Consider the following 25,111-nt stretch of genomic DNA (forward strand, 5'->3'; position numbering starts at 1 on the left):
ACAATTAAAATCCTTCCCCATGCCCATAATCTAAGCTGTTAGTGGGCCCAAACAAATAGCACATGAAAGTGTGGACTAATGCTAATTTATCTAATTATGTGATAGTTTAAAAGTTTGAGGTTGGAACCACCAACAGCGAAATTCATTTAGCAGCTGAAATCCTATTGATCAAATTCTCAACTGTACTGATGTCATCATTATTGTCAAATTCACTGTTGATAAAACAGTGATTTTTGGTGATTTCAGGGTGCACATGGCTTTGTCACCTGTACCCCAAAAATGCCTTTTATTGATAGCTATTTGCCTGATGAAACCTGTGTTGAAGTCACAGAACTGCACAAGATTACAGCGAATATCTGATAAAGTAACCAATGCATTTACACACAAAAAAGAACTACTGTACTCAAATCTCCTAAACTTCCCTATCCATCAAGCATTTTCTAAAAGTTCTAACTCCTGTCCTCTGAAGATGCTGGCCACAGAGACTGGCGAAACGTTAGGAAGAGAAGCCTTAAGAAGACGGCCAAACAGCCCAGAAAACCCACAACAACCATTTTCTAATATGTTTGCAAATACTGTATTTTTTGCTCCATAAGATGCACTTTTTCTCCCCCAAAATGTGGGGGGGAGTCTATGCGTCTTATGGAGCAAAGGCAGCAATTTTGTCTCCGCTGGCCCCGTGGGGGGGGAGCATAGCAAGGGTCCGGGAAGGCTCACTCAGACCCTTGCTAGATTCCCCCCACCCCTGCACGGGGCCAGCGCGGGCGAAATCGCCAGCTTCTGGGACTCTTGAGGCTTGGGAAGCTTCAGAAGAGTCCCAGAAGCTGGCGATTTCACCCCTCTGACCCTGGGGGGGGGAGGGTGAGTCTCTAAAGGGTCCTGGAACACACCCTAGGACCCTTTGGAGGCTCACTCTTTCCCCCACTAGGCCAGGGGGGGAATCACCAGCTTCTGGGACTCTTCTGAAGCTTCCCAAGCCTCAAAAGAGCACCAGAAGCTAGCGATTTCGCCCGCGCTGGCCCCGTGCGGGGGTGGGGGGAATGTAGCAAGGGTCCTGGAAGGCTCACTCGGACCCTTGCGATGCTCCCCCCACCCCACCCCCATGGGGCTAGGGGGGTGAAATTGCCAGCTTCTGGAAGTCTTTTGAGGCTTAGGAAGCTTCAGAAGACTCCCAGAAGCTGGCGATTTTGCCCCCTCTGACCCCGGGGGGGCAGGGTGAGCCTCGAAAGGGTCCTAGGGTGTGTTCCATAAGATGGACCTCTCCATAAGGCTCACCAATTTTTAGGAGAAGAAAACAGATTATTTTTTCCTGTTTTCTTCTCCTAAAAATTTGGTTCGTCTTATGGAGAGGTGCGTCTTATGGAGTGAAAAATACAGGTTTTTCATTGTTCAGCAGTCATGACTCTTCTAGGTGACAAATCCTGCCTCACTGTCAATTTCTATGGAAATGAGCATTAAAATTTAATTATGAGCATTAAAATCACAACAGTTCACCAAAGTATACACACAACTAGTGTGTCTGTTTCAAATCAGACATGCGTTAATGTGGAGGTGACTTTTAGATTCACTTCACAATACCTTTGCTGGCAGCCCCCAACTGCAGTTCACCTTCCCATTCATTTAAGATGAAAAACACTGATATTTATCAACTGCAAAGGTGGCACTGGAGAAAAAAAGGCTAGTGGTTGTTTTTTTTAAAAAAGCATGCTGTAATATTCTGTTGTGCAATACTTATTATGGGAAAACCATTTCTTTCTTCTTGCCTAGCCTTTTCTACAAGTTCATTGTTTCCTATCTTTGTATTATTATTTCAGAAAGCTATTTAAACAGAGACAGCCAGACACTGAGGCCCAGAAATACTTTCACACAGGAAGTTGGGAAACACAAGGAAAAAGCATCTTCCTTCTTATCACTCAAAAAGTGGTCTATTATGTGAGAAACTAAGCCTGTTTGAAGCTTGCACTCACTATGTGAATAGAAGCCCCACTGCTTTTAAATGGTGTGATCTCTGCTCTTGCTACAGCAGCTCCATAGGTTCATCAATATTCTCTGCTCACTCCCAGCTGGATACTAGTCATAGTGTTTTACTTGACTGTAACAAAACTGAGGTATAAAGTTACACAACATCAATAATCAATATTACATTTGGGTGACTGACAGTCTGACATTCTGGTAGTATTGTCATTCCTAATGTATGTGATTAGCTCTCCCACCAAAAGCAATACTTTACACTAAACACTAACCTTTTGAAATCTAATACCGCCTTTACATTTGGTTTTTGTTATGAACTGCACTGAGGGATTTAAGCAACTTTTCTTAAAAGTTTCTTAAAAATGTCTCAGTCAAGTAACATCTGTTAAATAAAAGCAATGAAAAGGTTACTTTTAAGAGCATTCAGAGCCATGTTAACAAATCATACACAGAAAAATTGAAGAAATTAGTTTACACTGCTGCAGAATCTGTATAATTTATAAATACAGTATCCATTTCAAAAGAGCACACATTGCTCAAGTTGCTACAATTATTTTGAATTGTTGAGTTTAGAAGTTTTTTCACAAATGCAACTTATACACTGAAAATATCAGAAAACTGGCTGATGAGAGAATCCGTGGAATTTTTCTCTATAGCTCCCACACCACCTCCTCAGAACCAAAACAGTGAGTTAGCCAAGTAATTAGCTACATCAGCATTCAAGCAGAAGACTGACTGAATACATTTCAGATCTGACTCTGTAGGTAGGAACAACAGGTTTAAGATACAAGGAATCAGAAATGTATCAATAAAATATGGTCTTAAAATTCTAGTGATATACAATTATGTTTCCAATGCTAAACTGAAAACTTAACAAGGAATTCAGTTCACAGTCAGTCACAGTGTCAGACATTCAAATCCCAACTAAATGAGCCGAGGTGTAAGCCCTTTTGGCCTGAAAAGGTGATCAAATATCTGTATATTTCTATCAAATTGTAAATTCCTTTCGACAAGATTGCATCAAGAGGCAGTAATCCAGAAATGCTTAAGTATTGTTTACTGTGCCTACAAATAAAATAAGTATTATTCCTGCTTTCTTAGATGACTAAAGGGAACTCTAAACAGAATGTCGTTTAGTTTTCTGTCCAATACCATATCCTTCACTGTGTAGATGGGCACATTTATATGTGATTGAACTGTTACATTATGAGCATTTTAATTTATTCTACTGTTAAGCAGTTTAAGAGCAACAGGTATACTGAAGCCACACTCTAACTAGAAGGATCTTAGAACAGCAATGTCTGAGAACAGGGTGAACAGGAGGTGCTTTGCACAGACATGTCTTCCCTACATAAAATACAGAGGCTGGAAAATAACGAAAGCAACAGCATGCCTATGGGTTATAAAATATGCAAATATTAAGGAGACTCAAGTTACAGGAAACCAGATTTTGGTTGAATATCAGGAAACACTTCTTATTAGAGCAGTACAGCAATGGAACCAATTACCTCAAGAGGTGGTAAGTGCTCCAACACTGGAAGCATTCAAGAGAAATTCAGACAACCACCTGGCAGATATCCTTTGATTCATATTCCTGCATTGACCAGGGGGTTGGACTCGATGGCCTTATAGGCCCCTTCCAACTTCATGATGCTATGATTCTATGAGATGCAAGAGCAGCTACTGCCAAAATAAAGCTAACATACAACAAATAGAAAGAAGATAGAATATCTTACTGCTCTGATTTATGCAAAAAAATTCCTATATATCTGGAATTTGAGTCATGACAACTGGACTTCTTTCTTATTAGGCTGAAGTGTTTCACTACTCATCCAAGGAGCTTCTTCAGTCTAAGAAGAGTTGGTAGAAGATTCCCAATATATCCTCCACCTTGGTTTCACTGCCCCCTGGTCTGAATAAGCTTATTAGATGGACAAAGGACTGTAGTGAGTAAAAATCCCACTTCTGCAGTCCTTCACCCATTGCCATGGGGTCATTGACAGTCGTTAACAATGGTGTTTCTGGTATGTGTGGTCCTGATCCTTCTGGGGAGGGATTAAAGGACAGCATGATAAATATGATAAATATGAGACAGATTGTATTTAAGGCCTCAACCCCTGTTGAGTGAGGCATTTTCTATATGAAAAATGTATGGACTCCCTGACCCCTCTCTCAAACCACCTATCTTCTCAGTCCAAAATGAGTAGATCTTGATCATCAAATGACCTTTCTGGTGCCCAGAAAGATCAGGACCACATACGAGAAAGGCCACTATTAACGACCCATGTCAATGGGTGGACAAGGACTGCAGAAGTAGGATTTTCACTCAACCCAGTCCTTTTTCCATCTAAAGAGACTATTCAGATTAGGGGGAAGTGAAGCGACCATGGAGAAAATATCAGGGGTCTCCGACCAACTCTCCTTGGACTGAAGAAGCTACTTGGATGAGTAGTGAAACATTTCAACCCCAGTTGCCATGACTCAGCTTCCAGATAGCTTCACCTGGATGACTGAGAATCTTCATAGATATATAGTGGTGCCCTGCTTGACGATTACCCCTTTTAACGATGAAATCACTTCACGATGAGGTTTTTGTGATCGCTATTACGATCGCAAAATGATGGTTGAATGGGGAAAATCCACTTCATGACGATCGGTTCCCTGCTTCGGGGACCGATTTTTCGCTTTACAATGATCAGAAAACAGCTGATTGTTGGATTTCAAAATGGCCGCCCGCTGTTCAAAATGGCTCCCTGCTGTGCTTAGGACAGATTCCTCGTATTACAGGCACCAGAAAATGGCCGCCCTATGGAGGATCTTTGCCGGACGCTGAGGTATTTCGCCCATTGGAACGCACTGAGTGGTTTTCAATGTGTTTCAATGGGCTTTTTACTTTCACTTGATGTCAATTTCATTCTACAGCGATTTCGCTGGAACAGATTAACGTCGTCAAGCGAGACACCACTGTATTCCCTATATACTATACCAAAATTTCAAAAAAAGCAGAAAATTCTAGCCATAGCTATATAATTTTATAGTTTCTCCAGTATCCACAGCTCATATAGACAACCTGAAACCAAGATAATAACCTCTTATGTTAATGGCACAAGGAAAAACTATGCTAGATAGGACCAAAACCCTATGTAGTCCAGCATTCTGTTCACAGAGTGGCCAACCAGATGCTTTTGAGAAACAAGAGCACTTTTCACTTGTGCATTCAGAAAAGCAATACTGTACAGAGAATAATACTAACTCTGGTACTAGAAATTTCCATTCACCTGTGACACTAGCCCAGTTAGGATGTAATGACAAGCCATGTATACAGTTTGGCTTGTCACTTCATCTACAATGGGCCAACTCAGATGCAATGACATAAGTGAAAATGAGGACTACCAATTTTTAAAACAAATAATGTGGGTGAACTGCAAGAAGCTGCAATGAACCTTAGGTTCTCTCTCTATCCTGTCCCCTTCCTTCAAACATAAGTAGATCAAACAGACTTCATTTTCTGTTCAACAGTAACTCCAGATTTATACTGGTGTGCATTCATAAAGAATAGCCATCATTTTTACAAGACCTACAATATAATTCTTCTGGATGCTCAGAAAAGCACAGATTTTGGTCACAAAATGCTGCCTAGAAAACAGCAAGGATACCAATCTGCACCAAGTAGTACTAAAGAGCTGCTCTGTGACAAATGCACGTAAGATAAATTAACAGTTTTAGATCAAATGGCTAGTATGTACTGCAAAGCTGAAGGTCAGAACCAAACTCATTATCATGGTAAAGTGCTTTGAAAGAATAATAAATAATTCAAAGTGATAAAAGAGCAGAAGACCAAATAAGAGCTCTAAAAGACTGTCTCAAAAGGACTGAGTACAAAATATGGATCTGTAAAAGTCAGGATCTGATTAACAGAAATTTCTGAACTATTATTTTACAAGCCAAAATCATATTAATATTTCCATCTCCATTCATAGCCAGAAAAGCCTAGACTTTCAGTTGCTTTTTCTGTAGGGGTATGTTGCCCATGTTCTCCAGAAAACATTTAACAGTATAGCAAACATTTCTCATTGTGACAAAATATATATATATATTTTACCATTACTAGCAGATATAACCATTTCAGCACTCAGAAGCTTCTTAAAATAGAACAAAAAATATATGTTCACTTATTTTCTTTGTTCAGTTTACATTTCAACAGGTCTGAAAATCTCCTGGTCAGCAGCCAAATCGAATACAGTGCTCTCCTGAGAACCCTGCTTAACAGCTTGTGGCGGGGGGGGGGGGGGAAGTGTGCAACTTCTTGAGCATACTTGTCCCATTTTAAGGAAATCCTACATACATTAAACAATTATTTTAACAGCCACACTAGTTTCACTCTTTATGGGAAACTCTCCTGTGCTATATTCTCCTTAAAAAAATATAAAACTATATAAGCAATTCAAGAAATAACAATTAATTTCCATTTCCATTGATCGCTAGAAGGGCGGGGAGCAGGATTCCCTCGTCTCTGTACTTAGTCTAAGAATAATCTCTTAGCCTTTCATTTAACATTATGTTTGTTATCATTTATATTAACCTCTATCTGGCTAAATAGCTCTGTGAGACGAGTACCTGGCTGCATTGGGAATTTGAGTCTCATGTGTTTTCCAGGATATGACGCAGCCTGCACAATCTTGTGTAAACTGCACAATCCGAAAATGCCTCCAAAATGGAGGATTGTTAAACCACTGAGTACCCTATCCTGAGAAAAGTCTGAAAAGTATTGTCATAAATTGGAATCAGCTTGACAGCATGTTATTGTGGTAATCTCTAAATAGTGTATTATTTCAAAATCTTCAACACCTTATGCTAATAAACAGTAAGGAGAAAGCCATTTCAATAAAAAGAAATGCACTCTACTCCTTGTACCATCAGTCAAGCAGTTGTCAGCACAAAGATGGAACTATGATCGGGCAATGCCCATTCAGGACCAAATAAAGCAGAGGTCTCAAACTCAATTTACCTGGGGGCCGCTGGAGGCAGAGTCTGGATGAGGCTGGGCTGCATCAGATTTTCCACCAAGCGGAACAAGAGCCCGAGGAAGCCGCCCAGGAGTTTCCTTAGCCCGGCTGGGGCTCTGAGGAGGAGGAGGAGGGACGCACGAGCCCTTGTAGCCGGCCATGACCCCCTCTGGCTCCTTCTTCACTACCAGCACCAGCAGCAGGACAAAGAAGCGGAGAAGGGAGGGAGCGCAGGCAAGTGCCTAGTGGGGGGAGGGGAGGGCAAGACATAAAATTTTAACAAACCCTCACAGAATTCGCCTTGCCAAAGGAGAAAAGCCTCCACCAGTACCCACGAAATTAAACAGAATGGGACAGGCTCCCCACAGATGCGCGTGCACGAACTCAAACACACACACAGAGAGAGAGGTCTGGCAACCTTCCTCTGAGGGCCCCCTCAAAAAGGCACACTCAGCAGCAGCAGCCACCCCCACCACGACAGAGGAGCAAACGTTGTGAGGCGAGCCCAGGCAGCCTCCAGAGCCGAAGCGGCTGAAGCAGGACGAGGAGGACGAGGAGGAGGAGGAGGAAGAGGAAGCACCTCTGGACGTTGAGGTGGCTGCTGGTCAGGCTGGTGCTGGGGGTGCCGAGAAAGAGAGCCAGAGAGCCGCTTCCCTGGAAGAGGCGGCGGCGGCGGCAGCTGCTGTTGGCAGCTTGGAGACGCTCTTCAAGCACAGGCCGGAAGCAAGCTCCACACTGGGGCGCTCGGGGAAAAGGGCTGGCAGCGCACCTCGCTCGCCAGCTCTCCCTCAAGATAGTGCCTCATGCACCCTCCATCTGGAACTGCAGCCTGCCAGCCGGCAGACAGACAGGCTGGCAGGCTGCAGTTCTGGATAGAGGGTGCAAGAGGCACTGTCTTGGAGAACAGCCAGTGAGCGAGGTGAGGCTTTTTTTGATTCTTGACAGCAGAGGACATGTAAGTGCTTCGGGGGGGGGCAGGCAAGGTGGGGGCGACAAACTATCATCCGGAAGGCTGCAAATGGCCCCTGGGCCGCATGTTTGATACCCCTGCTTTAATGTGTCCAAGAACACAACTAAAAAATCCCCTTATGGTTTAAAAGTTTTCAGGAAGATGTACATCTCTCTATGACCAACTTTAGCAAAAGTTTTTGAATTAATTAAAATGTAGTCCTGTCCCTCAAAGCCATCTGAACAGTTAAATCATTCATTAGTACATCTTCTGTGTGTGAAAGAGAGATAAACATTGGACCATCTTTCCACAGATGCAAATCTTACATGGACCAGCAAAAAAACAGAACTGCTGCAAGATCATCCAAGAAACCCTTCTAAAATGTACAAATCATTTTTAGAAGCCATAAAATTAAGGATAGGGAGGGAGGTGAAAATACTTAATATACCTATTACTTTTAAGTTAAGAGTATGGGTGGGATACAAATCTAATAAATAAATAAATAAATAAGTTTGATTGCTATACATACTACTACATTTTATCTCAAGCAAAACTATACACACATGCACACACACACATATATAACATGAAAATAAAACCACACAGTGCACTAGAAGTCACTCAATGCACAATAGCCACATGTATGTTTTGGCTGTCTCTAACTCGACATAAAAGATCCAAATTTAATATATTTACTTGCAGATAAGAGCATTAACAGAAAATGTATGGCTATGAGATATTAACATAAATCATGTAGCTCTCCATCAGCCTAGAACCATAATTTTATTTATTTATTTATTTATTAGACTTCTACCCTGCCCATCTAGACCAAATGTCTACTCTGGGAGACATTACAAATTTTTAAAAACAGTGAAACCAATAAACTTATAGTAAGAATCCAAGATGGCAAAAATATCAAAATTTAAAAGGTATAGATTTCCTAGATACTTTTTTAAAAAGATAGGGGGGCATCCCAATTTGTCAAAACCACAAGCCTAAAAACAGGACCTATGACAGGATAATAAAATATAAGAGGTTATAGACCAACCATACAACCACATGAGAAGAAACAGCCATAGGCATCAACTCTCTCTGGCAGGCACTCCCATGAAGCCAGCAGGAAACTGTGCTATGAGCCCTGTAAAGATTATCCATGAGTAATGCAAAGTAAACAGCATGGGCAAGGCTGGAAAACTGGATGTGAAGAATATCTTCATACAAAGGACTTTCTTTTCAACCAAGAGCTAGAAAAGAAACAACATGAGAAGGATACTTCTTCGGCTGAGACCACATAGTGGTCAAGAACTGCATTGCTTCCATTTCTTTCAAAAGAGAACTTCTATTTACTAATTTTATTTATTTATTCAAAATATTTTACCTCATTTTTCTCCTTAAAGGAAGCCAAGGCAGCTCTGACTACCAACCTCAGAGACCAACAAGGACTTTGCCATTTATCTAACATGTCATAGGACAAGGATGGAGGATATTTTTATTAAGTCACAAGCAGAAAGTAGCTTCCAAGTCTTGCAACTATCTTTATAAGGCTAGAAACAACAGTCACAAAAAGCATTGTCAGATGTAAACAGAACTAGTTAATATTTCTTTGATTCTCTACACCACCATTTCCTGTCTCAGGGTGCATATCCTGAGAAGTGTGCAGAAACAACACTGTTTGCAATTAAGAACAGCAGAAAAAAATTGTAACACAGAGAGCCCTCTTTCACAACCATCTTATGCTGATACAGTCTACTCACTGTAATTAGCTGCAAGGTCAGAAGTTCTATTCACATATCCCAATATGTGATTAAGACATGCAAAAGAGGAAACCAGATAGTGTTCAAATGCAGTATTGGTATCCTAATGAGATGCCAGACCAGTTTTCTGCATTTTGTTATTGTGGAAATCACCATGATTACATATTAGAAGAGTTTTCCTATTCACAGTTCCGTCATAATATGAATTGCACTGTCCCTTGCAATATACTTCTGGTAATGGGTATCATCAGGTATACTGTGTATTTGAGATGAAAAGTGCATCTAAGGACACATGTAATCTAAGGCTGTCCTCCAAGTGCTTTCATCTGAAGTATGGCAGAAAAAAAACAAGTACAGGATGTACACAGTGGATACACCCTGTTTGTATAACACTTTCCCTGGTAAGACTCACCAGGCATCCACATTATGCTTTTTAGCATTTTTACCAGAGAAAAGCCTCAATTGGTTGAAACCTTAATTGATCATAAATAAATGTGGCCAGTAACATATGTGAAACACCACTACATTTCTGCAGTTTGCTAAACTAAGAGAAACTTCTCAGTAAGTGCATAATTGTATACACCAAGAAACAAGAGGTTTCCAGAGGTCAAAATTCTTCCCTAACTTTGCAAGACTGTACTTGTTTTTTTCCCAGAAATTCCACTAAAATCAGATAAATGAATATAAGGGGTTCTGTCTAAACATCACAACTTAAAGTGAACAGAAATACAGACTGATATTTACTGAATACAAATTATATAAGAACAAAAAGCAGTTTTTGAAAAATTTTAGATTAACAATTAAGTATTTTAATATGCAGCACATCAGATTCATCATGAAGTAAAAATGGGTCAGGGACCCTTGAACCCAATATTGATGAAGAACTGCCAAATCTTTGACCCAAAGAGACCTGGGAGGCCAAATTTCCAGATGACAGGGGAACCTGGAAGACCAGGAACCTGAACTCCTAGATAGGAATAACTCTAGAGCTGAATAAGAGCACAGTGTTCCCCTGCAGTCCATGTCAATGCCAAAGGATAAAGACAAACGCTGACAGAGAGGCTACAAGACAAAGCAGTCAAATGCAGGGAATACATCCTTAGGAGAATATGTTTTTTTTTCCAAAGTAGGGGGTCTGCACATCTTCCCAATCATTATATATGTGTGTGAAAGCTGAACAGTAAAGAAAACTGACATGGGGGAAATAGATTCATTTGAAAAATGCTGCTGGAGGAGAGTTTTGCAGATACCCTGGAAAGCCAGAAAGATAAACAAGTGAGTCCTAGATCAAATCAAGATGGAACTATCTTTGAGGCAAAAATGCTGAAATTGAAGCTGTCCTACCTTGGGCACCTCATGAGAAGGCAATGTTAGCTGAGAAAGTAAATAATGCTGGGAAAGACGGAAGGCAGCAGGAAAAGAGGAAGATTCAAAATAATGTACTGACTTCCTAAGGGAAGTCACAGGCTTAAGTTTACAAGAGCTGAGCAGGGCAGTTGAGGAGAGGACATTTTGGAGACTGATCTGTATGGTCACCATGAGTCAGAGGCAACTTGACGGCACATAACAACTTATTTTTATTTTAATAAGTTAATTGATTTTTATACTGTCCAATTAAGTGACAGCTCACTATTCTTTGTTGTGCAGGAGACTTTTGGACTGCCTGACTATGTTTACAGACTCTCTCTGTTGGCCTGCATAACTTTAGTATGGTTTGACTTGCTCCTGCTCCTGGTTTATCTTACACTCTGGTAAGCCTCTGTTGACTTTGGGATGATCCCCACAGTTGAACATAGAACACAGAATCATGCCCAGATTTACAGCAAATTTGTTGTGGATGACAGTAAAGTTCCTGAAGACTGCTCCTCAAACTTTTCAAAAACAAAAGCAGAACAAATCATATGCAGATTAAACACTCAATTGATATATAGTGGTGCCTCGACTTGCAACCATAATCCGTCCCAGAAGATGAACATAACTGGTCGTAAATCGAAGCACCATTTCCCATAGGAATGTACTGAAATGCAATTAATCCATTCTGGCCGAAGAAAAACAAAAAACAAAAAAATCACTGCAAGACCCATCCCTTGCGGCTGAAGGGGGGGGAGAAAAGCAATCAAGCATGCAAGACCTATCAGAAATGCAAAAACAAAAAGAAAAAAGCAAAGAGAGCACATCAGAAATGCAAAGAAAACAAAGGAGCACATCGGAAATGCAAAGAAAACAAAGGGCGCACATCGGAAATGCAAAGAAAACAAAGCAAAAAGCAAGGGAAGCATGCAAGACCCATCAGAAATGGGGGGAACCCAAAAAACAAGCAAAGCCCCCAAAACCCATCAAAGCACAGAAACATAATCCTCCCAGACCAAAACCACACTGCAAAATCCACCAAGAACAGTTTTTAAAAAGCAGAAAGCAGCACCTTACCTTATCAGGCAGCCTCCTCCAATTGCACATTCTCTAACTGCTGGGCCGAAAGAGCCCCAAAGAAGCAGCCTCTTCGCTACCTACAGTTAGCACTCTGAATTTCCTGCCTTTTTTCTCTGCCTTATTGTGTTTGTAACTGAAAGCTTCAGCTGTAAGTCGAAGCAAAATTTTGCGGCCCAAGCTGGTTGTAATTCGAAATAGTCGTATTTAGAACGGTTGTAAGTTGAGGCACCACTGTACCAATTTTAAAATTTATTACTCGGCCCTTTAAGGGGAAAAAATGGAGGAAAAAAGAGAAAAATACATTGCTGATGCTCAGTATTTTGAACACTAGGAAATCTCATTCTTCCAAGAAAGCATAATTCCCTGATTAACTATAATGACTAAATCAGAACAAATTTAGTGGTTTTCCTTATTAGCAGCCCTCACATTCCTACTCTATGTCCCCAGTGCCCCCTTCACCATCAGGAGAAAGGCAGCCCACAAATGGCAATCAATCAATCACTCAATCAAAGCATCCACCCTTTTTGTCATCTCAGATCTGCTCTCCCACCTCATCTTTATCTTCTTCCACACACTGGGAAGAATTTTATCACTTTCATATTATTTTGGCACTAAATAAAAATGTGCTGCTTATATACAGTAAACTGTTCTATGGGTAGTTTACAATTTAATTACACACTGCTCCCCACCCCCCAGCGAGCTGAGTACTCAATTTACTGACCTGGGAAGGACAGAAGGTTAAGTCTACAGACTAAACTCAAGTTGTGAGCAAAGTCTTCACTGCAGTTTAACCATTGTTCCACAACGTTCTTGATGTACATACAAATACTGAACTGTAAATACAAATACTGTACACTCTCTCTCTCTCTCTCTCTCTCTGTGTGTGTGTGTGTGTGTGTGTGTGTGTGTGTGTGTGAGAGAGAGAGAGAGAGAGAGAGAGACTGAGAGAGAGAGAGAACTGGTAAGCAAAGTGTTTGATGGAATCACTTAATGATTTCAAATGCAAAGATCAAAACAGCGATATGAGCAAAGATTTAAAGTTAAGCCCTGAAATAAGCTACCCTAATCACTAAAGTTGATTACATACTCTTATACTGTATTGAACATTAATGGCACATGACAGTCAATACATTTTCATTAATTAATCTTTCCAGTAATGAGATATTATATTTGAGATATTTAAAAGTTCAACTTGTAAAGGTGAAAGAATGCCCATGAAAACAGCAGAGGCAAGGGAAACACAAGATGAAAACATCTGCTTAAACTGAAATTTAAAGATAACATTTATGGACCATCTGTGTAATCAAAATGGCCTTGGCATAGCATTACATGTTCAGGGGGTAAGTTACTTTAAGATGGTTGGAAACTTCTTCTACTAACAAAATGACTATTTTTTTTTCTAAAAGTCCTCTGAAGTAATTGCCACCTCACTGCAGCAACTAACCTGGATTAGAATCACTTTCAAGCAGGAAAAAAAGTGTGGCAAAACCCTACCACTGTGTTCAAATAAATTCCCAATCTGCTCTTCAGAATACATTTTAGCTTTATAAAATGTCCCAACAGATGTACAGATTCTTAATCACCTTTAAAGATTCAGTTCCACATTTTCTTTATCAGATTGCTGTTATGTTCAAACAAGGTACATATTTAGTTTGGCTTTAATCTGTTAAACTGTTCTGGGTAGCTGCCAGGCTCATAGCAAATTACACTACATGATTCACTCCTTCGCTGTTCTTAGCTACACACAGTATTAAAACCATTCAAAATAATTCTAAAATGTTGACAGTTCTGTAGATATTTATTTTAATAAGCACAGTATGATCAAGAGGTTTCTCAATGACATACGTGCACACACTTGCAAACCAACACAGAGAATAACAGAAAATAATATGACAGGAATCCATTAGTATCCTACTAGAAATACTTTTCCAATTAAAAAAATTAAAAGTTCAGTTTCTTGCAATGTAAAATCACTTTGATTGTATCAACCTAGATGTCATTAACTGCACACACGAAAAGGAACAGTGTTTTTACATATCTAGGGTACTTTTAGCTTTCCTAATAATGGCAGAAGCAGTAACAAAAGATCAAAGGAAGAAGAACAAGTTTATGCAATACCACTGATCACTGATGAATATCTTCAGTCACAAGGGAAACTGATGTAGCTGGAAGTAACATTATGAACTTTCAATGAAGATGCAATAAAAGAGAAATAACAGAATTGTCTAAAAGGAGACAATCTTGTCTTAACCCTCACTCTCTTATATGTTGCAAACATTGTCAAACTGCTCAAGAACAGTCACTATGACTTTCAAATTAAAGATGCATATGAATGGAAAAATGAGTCAAATGTCCAGCATAAAATGTATAGATTTAATGATAGGGAACTTTTAAAAAAAATGATGGGATCTGTTAAAAGAAAATTGAAGGGAGAATTGGGAAGGTTTTGTTATAAATTTTTCTTAAACTTGTTTTTATGTTGTAAGCCGCCTAGAGTGGTCGAAATGACCAGATAGGCAGGGTATAAATATAATAAATAAATAAATAAATACTTGAGCATTATTTGAAACCAGATTAATGAAATTCATATAAAATGTTTATTATAGATTATAAATTAGGAAAGGTTTAGCTGAGTTCTAGAGAACACCAGAGTAGTTAACAACAAAGTCAAGGAAGCAATAAAGTCAAGGCAAGACAGTTACCTGTAACAGTGGAGGCCTTATTCAAATGAAGAAAATAAATAAGGACACAAGATGACTAGGAGTAGTACTCTGATAATAAACTGCAGGAGGAAAAATCAGAAGCAGGATATCCACTAGGGAGGTGGCTGGGACGTTAGATATCAAAGTGAGAGATTGCAAGAAGAAGTCAAGGAGATTATCATTCAATTTATCTGCATTATTTGCATCTGTCTTTTATATGAAATAGGTTAGATGCTTTACCTAAACAGCTTTTTTTTTCAACCAAGACATCTGACAAAGAAAGAGGTGTCAAAAGAAGCTCAAGTGTTAGTTGACAAAATACAAATTGACTACCAGCAGATTTAGGCTAGACAAAAGTATGTTACACAGGGCATAATACATACAGGATTTGCTGTCACAATATGTAATAAAGACAAATGCTTAGCCCAGGAAATTTATGAAAATGAATGTTAATGTCTAGTAGTTATGATAGCTAAATGGTTGCTCCACTTTAGAGAATTGAAACATGGGGAAGAGGAGGGCAGGGAATTGGGGAACATTTGAGCAATGCAGCCAAAGAAGATCTCTAAAAGCAAAGGCTTAAAGGCAAGAGTGATGAAAACTGGAGTGCCACAATTGAGAGAGCATTAGAAGGTTGGGTAAACCATCTACTAAGTTTTGAACTGAGTACTTGCAATCTGGCCTTTTCCCATAAGTTTCAGGCAAAGAGGAAAGGAAAGGGGTTAGCAAAAAAAAAAAAAATCAGGAGTTTTTCTGTCAGCATGCAAGCCTCAACAGATTACTCCCAGGGGCAGACAGCTCTCAACAGACACTTTCCATTTTACCTCACAGTTCCACTAGAGAGATTAGACTGAAGATGCCAGACATGCAAAATGCAAGAAAAAGCTGTCCTATATCAGAGTGGGTAACCTGTGTTCTTCCAGGTGCCACTGAACAAAAGCTTTGATAATCCTAACTACAGGCTATTCCAGGTTTAACCAATGCAAGCTGAATTCTAGTATTGTCTGGAGGCCACAGGCTGCCTACCACCACCCTAGATATTTCTATCACAGAAGCAAGGATATGGTTTCGAATTGTTTAAACAGTGTTTTTCAATGTTCTAATTATTCAGTTATACGTTATAGCTAATGCAAGTTAACCACAATACATACTGACCAGTTCAAGCCTTTTAAAATACAAACATTATCTGTGCTGAAAGCAAAACATGAATATGTACAAGAATGTTACTTATTTAATGCTTCTTTCTCATAACACAGCCTATAAGCATGGCAGGAAGCACAGAACATAGTTCTCTCAAACAGAATTACAGTTCCTTCAGAAGTTGATAGCACAAATGTCTAGGCAAGTCGTCTAGGCTAGGCAAGGCGTGTCCTGCTCTCTTTCACAATTAATAAGCTTTAAACAAGTCTGGGGAAGGTGGGGCAGAGTTTGTCCAAACAGTTCTTTTAGGCCACCTGGTAGTCACTGCAGAAATGGATGAGGTCTAACCTTTTTTTGCTTCTGCCATCCAACAGGGTACGAAGGTCTTCAACAGGCCCAGGGAATGGTGAGGACAGTAATTAGCGGGTGATGAAACACTTCACAGGAAACAGGAATCATTCACGCTGTGTATTAGGGATACACCATTCCATTTTTTTTCAGCTCCAAATCCCAAAACTGTCCATTTTGAGAGTTCCACCTGAGAGACCCAAATCTAAACACACCTAAATTTTGCTCACTTGGAGAAAGACTGGGATGGAAGGCTTCAAGGCCTACAATAGGCCAAGCTCTGACCTAACTTTGTGTTGGAAATGAAAGCTGCCCAATGCTTGCCAGGAACTCCACAGTAACACAGCTATGCTCTTGAAACATTCAGTATTTACAATTTTCAGTAAGTTTTTTTCTCTGAATCCAAATAAAGAAAAATTACATAACTCAAAGAACAAGATGTCTTTATCTGTGACTCTTGAAGCAGCTACCAACCAGTAATCTTTCAGCCCAATCAATGCTCTTCCAAAATAAAACAAAGACAATTCAATAGATCCGTTATCAGATTTAAGTGCACAATACCCTGAAGCAACACTGAATTGCAGTGAAAGAAATGTTTTACTTTCTACAAAAAAAATTGGAACACTTGAATTCCCAGCATTTTAAAAGTGCAGCATATTATATAACATACTGTATCACCATTATCCAGTGCAACTCCTGCACAGACTAACAGGATTTGTACACACCCTTAAGTCAGTAACCTTGACATTAATATGACACTGTTCAGCAGTGCCATGAAAGGTCATGACAATTTGGTGGCTTGCAGGAGGCTGACTAACTCACTCCCCCAATAACATAAGCAAATCAGGGAGAAAAAAATATACACTGAAGGCCTGGTCAGCAAACCATATTATTTCTTAGTACTGTAAATGCAGCACATATGCTCATTGAAATGCATAAATGTCTCCTAAAACAAAGCACAAAACACCTTATTTACTTTCTGCTAAGAACCCTTTAAATTCTTCTTCCTCTTATTAGGCTTGGTGTAAATAATGTTCCTTATTTCTTAAGGTTAAGATGTGGTCTGCATCCTCACACACTTTTCCCCTACACAAATTCCATCCATCTTTTCTTTCAGTTTTAGACTATGGCATTGTATTACATAATGTGCTGCATTTAAATTCTAATCATTGTTTGCTTTATACAGGGCTAATAAAACAACCCTCAAATTTTGATCAAACCTAAGTAAGAGAAAATACAGTGTTAAGATATGCTTAATTCTGAAGAATGAATTCATGTGCAAGAGACAGAGGGGCAGAAACAATTTAGCCTTTGGATGTTTCTAATCTGTTAACTGTGGTTAGAGCTGGACTGACTTCACAATCAAGATATTCTGCCCCAAAGATTTTCAATAATTACTCAAAAGCTAATTTTGGAGACTGCCAGCCTCAGAAAGCTGAAAACCTGGAATAAGAAAAATTGCAAATTCTCCTGATTTCAAAATATAAATGCAATCTATGCTTGCCACTGAAAGCCAAACACACAGGCAAAATGAAGTCAGAATACAGAACATACTCCAGTACTGAATTCAGGATGGATAGAAAACAAAAACACAAGGATAGCAAGACGGGCAAAAACAAATGCTCTAGCAAGTAACACTTTCTAAATATGTTAGTCAAAATTTTCATCCAATACAGACCACTACACATTTCTATATGTGCAAATTAAGACAGACACTAATTTAGTACATTCTAGATAAAAAAACACAGAATGTTTAAAATGGTATTCATTTCGGCTTATTTCTGCAATTGTTCAGTACTCTTCATCCCTTGACGAACATAGAATACTTCTCAATACTCTGATATAGTGATTATACATTATATATGGGAAATCTGTGGCCCTCCAGATGTTGATGGGCTATTATTCCCATCTTCTCCCACCACTGGCAAGGTTGGCTGGGGCTAATGGGAACAAGAGTCCAATAAGATCTGGACTGTATAAAGTCAAGTAATTTGGCTTTACTATATTTACTGTATAAAGCAAAGAAACTTGGCAGCACATATCATAAACTGATGCATTTGACAGTATAATAATTTGCCCAGGACAAGGATACCAACATAGCCAGCAAGAATTCTTCACTTATCTTTTTACCTCCAACAGGATCTCCTAAATTCTAAATAGATAACTGCTGAATAACTTTTAAGGTGTGATATGAAGTCACACCTTCATATGGTGTGCAAAAAGAGAAGTTTAAGTTGACAGAAATGTGCTGAGACTTGCTTTATCAGAATCCAAGTTATTACTATATTGATGAGTTTCAGCAAGATTTGTATACTACATTCTTTTCTCCTTCTACAAATTAAATAATATTCCTTTTCCAGCCCACTTGCACCTTTATGAGCACTAATATTTAAATATTTCCCTCCTAGTGTGATTGAACATTGTAACTCTCAATCTCCTGAATAAGTTGTATGTGTTTAATACTTCTTTGCCAAGTAACCTCTCATTACAGCACAAATCTGTCTCAACCATGTGGGGGGATGGTTCTAATGATTTTGCTGTTTTAATTAGATTTGTACACTACCCTAGTACTTGCAAAAATGAAGTGCAATTTTAAAATGTTTCAATATATAAACAAAACAAGCGTTACTGACCACTTTGCATCTCTTGGTGTCCAGCAACACAACATCCCAAACCAACTGCTGTGATGCTCCATGCTTTCTGATTAGAAAATATCACCTACTGGCATTTGAGCCAATCTTTCACTTTCTAAACAATAAATACACCAGAGCCCCCCCCCAAAAAAAGCCCAGAGCAGACTCCTAGCCAAGTGAGCACTTTGCATGCTGCTCCTACCACACCTTTATAGCCCCTTACTGTGACTCCCAAGACTAGTACAGTAATTCCTCCTTGACAACTTGGTGCAGTATCAGGGTTAAGGTTTCCATGGTAACTTCAGCTACCTACACCTTCCTCTTGGAGTCAAGATTTGTTGCCCTTCTTCCTAGCCCCCTCCCCCATAATCCACAGCACACTCCTTGTGTTTTCCTGTATAATCCCTGGTTCTTAAAGGACGGAACAGAAAGGTACATACTTAAACAACAGGAAAAAAGTTCCAAAACACTCTGACAGAAGATCATAACGTTTAACACACGATGCGTTTATCCTAGAACTACTGTCCAATTCTTGACACCGCACTACTCAAAGTGAAGTCATCATTTGATACAGACATGGACACTAACCAATTCGGTGCCCATGTGCACAACGCATAAATACAAATGCACAGAAAAGCGGCATGTTTATCTCCCTAGACACACTCTTTAGGCCACCTCGACTGAAAAACAGGAAAACGGGGGAATTACTTAGCAGCAAGAGAATTCATCTAAGTCAAGTCATCTTGAACACTATTCCGGAATAACTGACATGTTCCTGCACAGAGATCTGACCCAGCTGCAAGCCAAAGCCAAACCCAAGGCATAAGAGAGGAAGAGGAGGAGGAGGAGGGCAAGCCTCGGTGAGGCGTCCCCCATCCCGCTACTCCACAGCTCAGACCAGGAAGGCTGCTGCCGCTACTACACAGACCCTCCGACCCTGCCCTCCACGAGGAAGTTCAGCGCAACCCCCCACCGCCTTCCCTCGCCTCGCTTAGCCGGACGACGGGCCAACCCACCCACCAACTCACCGAGGCGACTTACCCCATGAGCCAGTCCATGACGCCGCCTGCTGCTGCTGGTCGCCGCCGCCGCCGCCGCGGTGCTGGGCCGGCCGGCCGGGCGAGCGAGCAGGCAGGCGGCTCCGGGTAGCTGCCTGCCCGCCTGAGCTCCGCTCCTCACCGCCCGCTCCGGCCTCTGAGGCGGCTCATGGGTGCTTGTCCCAGCCCGGACCTTCTCCGCGCCTGGCGCTGCTCCCCCCCCCCTTCTCTCTCAGAGCCGCCTTCTTCTTCTTCTTCGCTGCTGCCGCTTCTTCTTCTTCCTCCTCCTCCTCCTCCTCCTCCTCTCCCCTAACCCCGGGCGGCTCCGCTAGGTACCCGCCCACAAGGCAGCGCCCGCCGGGTTCCCTCAGCCAACCAGCCGGGCTGAGCGAGCAGCACTCGCAACTCTTCTCGGGTGGCCGGAAGTAAACACACAAGCCTTTCCTACACCATTTTCCCCGCCCCTCCCTCTCCAAGGCCCGGCTACGGCAACCCGGAAGTGACCCCTTTCTTAAAAGTTCTTGGGAAATGTAGTCCAGCCACAAACTCAAAGCAAAAAAGAGAGAGAGGGGTGGGTGGACCGTGCAGGCGAAAAGGGGAGGCTGCGTTGTAACAGGTGGGTGTGTTCACATTTTGTGTGAAACCAAGTGAAAAGGTGCGACTCGCAGAAGCGTTGGTACCCTACCTTCTAAGAAGCGGAAATATATGCAGTCAAGTGTACTCTTATTTGACTGGGCTGTAATCCTATAATCACGTAGGTAGATGTTAAATTCCATTGACCTCAGTGGGATTTATCCCTCCATAGTGGTTTATACTAAGATTGTACAGTTAGAATGTTACATGCACATGCAATTAATTCTACTATTTCCTAAGTACTTAAAGTGGCACCAACTGTACACACGTGATTAGATTCCATTGAATTTGGTTGTACTTCATTTTGAATAGACAGGCACATGCTTGCACTAAGTGTGTATGTACCTTACCTCTGCTAGTTGAGGAAACAAAAGGAAAAATGAAAATTGGAGACTGGAACTTTCAAGACTACAGCTAATGAAAGGAAGGTTTTGTTGTTAGGTTCCCATCCTCTGTACATTTGTTGTTGTTATGTTCGATTAAGTCAGAATCAAATTGTAGTGACTTTAATAGAGCTTTCAAGGCAAGTAAGGTACAGTACTGTATTTAAGGATTGGTTTTACCATTTCTGCTCTCCCAGTGAGTTTCTGTGGTTGAGCAGGGATTCGAATCCAGGCTTCCTGAATCCTAGTCTGTCACTCTATCCATGACTACACCACACTGTTTATCTTTCTGTACTCTAGGCAGCTAGACGATATTTCCTTTTGAACTCAGTTGAGCTTCTCTTCTGCATAGACATGCTTAGAATTGCACCATGAATTGCATTTTATGACACTCTGTTGGAATTTTATTTTATTTCACTCTAATCTATCTCTGAGCATATTTTATATTCATATAGCTGTACTACAAATTCATGCAGAATGGGAAGCAGCACAATGAACTACATGACTTTAAATTGACTTCAAAAACCCCAGTCCATCAATCAATTTATTTTAAAAGTGTAACCATGCCCTAAATCCAGTGCCTTGATGTAACTATAATTGGTGTCTGAAAGATTTTAGAAAACACTAATGCTAAATATATGAGTTTAATGTTTAGCATTTTTTTCAAAATAATGTGAACTATATGAATCATACATATTCTTTCATCCTGTTCATCAGCTTACCCTCCCTGCTGCAAAGCTGCTGTGAGCTTGGAAGAGAAATTGGTTGAAATCAGTGTAGATGAAGATTTTGTTACAGGTTTTCTGAGTGTTCAGAAACCTTCCAAACCAAAGCAAGTACTATGTGTTTTTTAAATATATATATTTTGATTAAATTTAATTTGTTTACATTTGGAGGGGGAAACAAAGCAATAGTGCACCCCTCACCCCAGGGACCATTCATTAATACAATACACTACATATATATATATATTTTACAGCTATGTTTCATTCATTTTTTTAAAAGATCCCTTATCCTTTCCATAAATACATATATTTTTGACCTAGTGTTTGTCCTCTTTCTTTATTCAATATGGCATTTATAAAGTCGTCCCATGTCTCATTAAATTTATTAATCTTTATCACTGCTTTTTTAAACTTAATCTCACATATCAGTTTATCGTTAGTCGATATAGTTCAGATTTAATTATACCATTCATGTAATTGAAAAATCCAGTTCATCTTCTAGTTTTTGCTTTTTTGGTTTTGGTTTTTGGTTTTTGTGATAAGGCTTCAATACTTTAGCCATCTCATGAGAAGAGGAGACTCCCTGGAAAAGACCCTGATGTTGGGAAAGTGTGAAGGCAAGAGGAGAAGGGGATGACAGAGGACAAGATGGTTGGACAGTGTCATTGAATCTACCAACATGAAATTGACCCAACTTCAGGAGGCAGTGGTAGACAGAAGGGCCTGGCATGTTGTGGTCCATAAAATTAAACAAAATAGATTCTAAATATTCCAAGATGTGCTGAAGATGCAAATACTACATGTTAACCTTTTGTTTTGTTCTGTTTCAGATCATCTTCTCAAGTGTGGAGATTTAAAAATAGAAGACGTCCAGATTTCTCACAGCTTCCCATACTCCCATGTTGCTTTTGTCTCATTTATGTACTGAGAGAGATTAATATTATGGAATACCATAAATTTATTGCAACTGACAAAAAGTATTAAGAATATGTTGTAGTCCTGTGAACAGATCATACTGTTTCCTTCTGCAAGTATAATAGCATTGGAATCCAGCCAGTGGGAACTGGTGGCTGCAACATCAGTAAACTGTGCCAAGATTTGGTCCAGATTTTAAAGTGGCTATCCAAGGTACTGAACCCTCTTCCCAAAATAAGTTCGTCACCTTAGATGGGTTCTCTAAAGTACAAACTTAAACCTATTAATGATCCACCAATCTCTACTGAATTCAGTGCATATTTAATTGGGAATAAATCTTGTTGAAATCCATGGGGCCTACTTCAGAAATACATTTTGGACTGCTCATGGAGTCAGCATGAATCTGAAACCCCTGGACTTGCTCCTTCTATATAAAGTGTTTGAATGGGGGATGATGTATGGGAAGACTTAGTGAGATGATATCTTTTTACCCACCCACTGCTTTCCACCATAACCTCTCCCTGCATCATTGGCCAACCAAACTATTTTCCCTTAGTCAAGAGCTTCAGACTTGTTTATTCTGACATTTTAACAAAAGCAGCTGGCAGTGACTACAGCAGAAGGTGCAGTGGAAGGCAGAGGAAGACAGATTAAATTATGATAGTGTGCAGTAGCCAACACATACTTGGAGACCTCGACTATGCATCTCAGGAAGAATCTATTTCACTCTATTATTTTAGGATGTTGACATGCTATCAGGTTTTCCATAAATAATGGTATACTATGGGGATAAGAAGTATCAGAGGTCTGTTAATCCACTGGAAGAGGGAATTAAAATTATGAGCAAGGCAATACTTGTTAGGACCAACCAGCATGTCACAAAGTGGTGAGCAAATGTTTGAGTTTTCCAAAGTTGCTTACTAGGACAGAGGATAAGCAAAATGAGAAAGGATGGGAAAGAGTAGCAATATGGTGAAACATGCCAAAAATGACAATATCTGGAATTTGAAACAGTCTTAAACTTGGTCCCAGGGCTGTTGTAGTGATATAATTAACTCCTGCTAAAAGCTAAAAATGTCAATACTTTTTAATTATTATTACCATCTGTCTCTTAGATTGGCTATATGCTAAGTAAGCATTGTCCCATAAGGGGCAGTTAAGTTTTAAATAGAAACCTGGTTTCTAAGCTGGAAATTCATCTCAGGTTCCTTAGGTAGAAAGTCAACAGAAACCATCTTTGGTTGTGATTCCTAAATACTAGAGGACATATAACCCACTAAAAGTAGTCTAGGTTCAGGAGATAGAAGTTCATTTCCCCTCCAATTTCAGGTTCAGAATAAATTTTGAAACATGAACTGCACAGGTACCATTTTTAGATCCATAAAAAAAAACAGATAAAGTCTTATTAGGTCTCTGAATTAGTCTCTATGCAGCTCCCCTTTTCTGTTAAAAAGAATAGGGAAGCTGGATATCTAAAAGTTCTGATTCCAGTCTGCTGTTCACTTTTAGAATCTTTTTACTTTCCCTAAACTGAGCAATCAAAGACTCCACTGTACATGAAGGATGCCATTTTGTAATATTATTGGCTATCTGGGTTGTTTTCAGAATCATCCTTCTCCCCAGTCTGCCCTTCTGTTACCTATTAGATGCTGTTTATTTCATCAATTATAGTCACCATTTCATGGTAAATTGCTTCACAAGGCAGATCACAACATACTTTAAAATGCGAAACACAGCATTTAGTGCTCTGTGGGACACAAATATTTGGGTGTAGCAAGTAAGTGACCATTCCAGAAGTGTAGCAGCTTGAGAGAATTTCACTTTAAGGTATGCTACTATGCACAGATCCGCTATGAGAGAGATTTGCTAGAAGAAGGAAATGACCAAGATGAATTTCTGCCATGTCAGTGGAATCAAGAATCCCACTAACAACGATTGCACTGGTGCCATCACAAAACACAGACCTCCCTTGTCCTTTTTGTGCTTCTGCATACAGGGAATAAATTGGTGGAGTAGCAAGTGAGAACTCATTGTTGGCCCTTTCTGCAACATCATCACACCCTTGTTACATCTGCATAGAAATGAAAGGCTGAAAAGGGGTGTTCCCAACAAAATTCCTAGATGTAAACATTCCTCTTTCCAATATTATTCTTTATAAAATGTTTCAGTTCATTCCTTGATTTGTGGTTTAGATCTGCTGTCTCTAGTTCTTGGATGTTTTAATTCTTGTATTTGTTCAATATGCATGCAAATATGTGAAGTGCAATGATATATCTATTTAATTTTTAATTAATTTTTATTTAAACTATTTTTACCTGCCTTTCTCCTTTAAAAGGACCAAGGAAGCTTACAACAATTAAAATACAGTATTTAAGCTAACAACAGTAAGTATACAATATTAAAAAGATCAGTGAATACAGTACCAAAAATCATAAGCAACACCAAAACACATTCAATGGAATAAGGTACAATGATCCATTTTAAA

At 39.8% G+C, this 25,111-nt stretch overlaps 1 protein-coding gene and 1 long non-coding RNA gene across 3 annotated transcripts in view; one reads left to right on the forward strand and one right to left on the reverse strand.

Moving 5' to 3' along the window:
* MOB2 (MOB kinase activator 2) overlaps positions 1-20,258 on the reverse strand; it is a 152,928-nt gene extending 132,670 nt beyond the window's left edge. Inside the window, exon 1 of the mRNA XM_020788788.3 lies at positions 19,975-20,258. Coding sequence (XP_020644447.1) covers positions 19,975-19,991 — 17 coding nt within the window. The 5' untranslated portion in view covers positions 19,992-20,258. The remainder of the gene's footprint in view (positions 1-19,974) is intronic.
* Positions 20,259-20,451: 193 nt separating this feature from the next.
* LOC140703086 (uncharacterized) lies at positions 20,452-24,801 on the forward strand. Of its 2 annotated transcripts, none has more exons than XR_013540756.1 (3): positions 20,452-20,724; positions 21,704-21,818; positions 22,542-24,801. It is a non-coding gene; the product is annotated as an uncharacterized LOC140703086 (long non-coding RNA). The 2 variants fall into 2 exon arrangements; XR_013540757.1 differs by having other exon boundaries at positions 20,452-20,586.
* Positions 24,802-25,111: the final 310 nt, after the last annotated feature.

Source organism: Pogona vitticeps, chromosome 1 (genome assembly GCF_051106095.1).
Source record: "Pogona vitticeps strain Pit_001003342236 chromosome 1, PviZW2.1, whole genome shotgun sequence".
In the NCBI taxonomy this organism is placed as follows: Eukaryota; Metazoa; Chordata; class Lepidosauria; order Squamata; family Agamidae; genus Pogona; species Pogona vitticeps.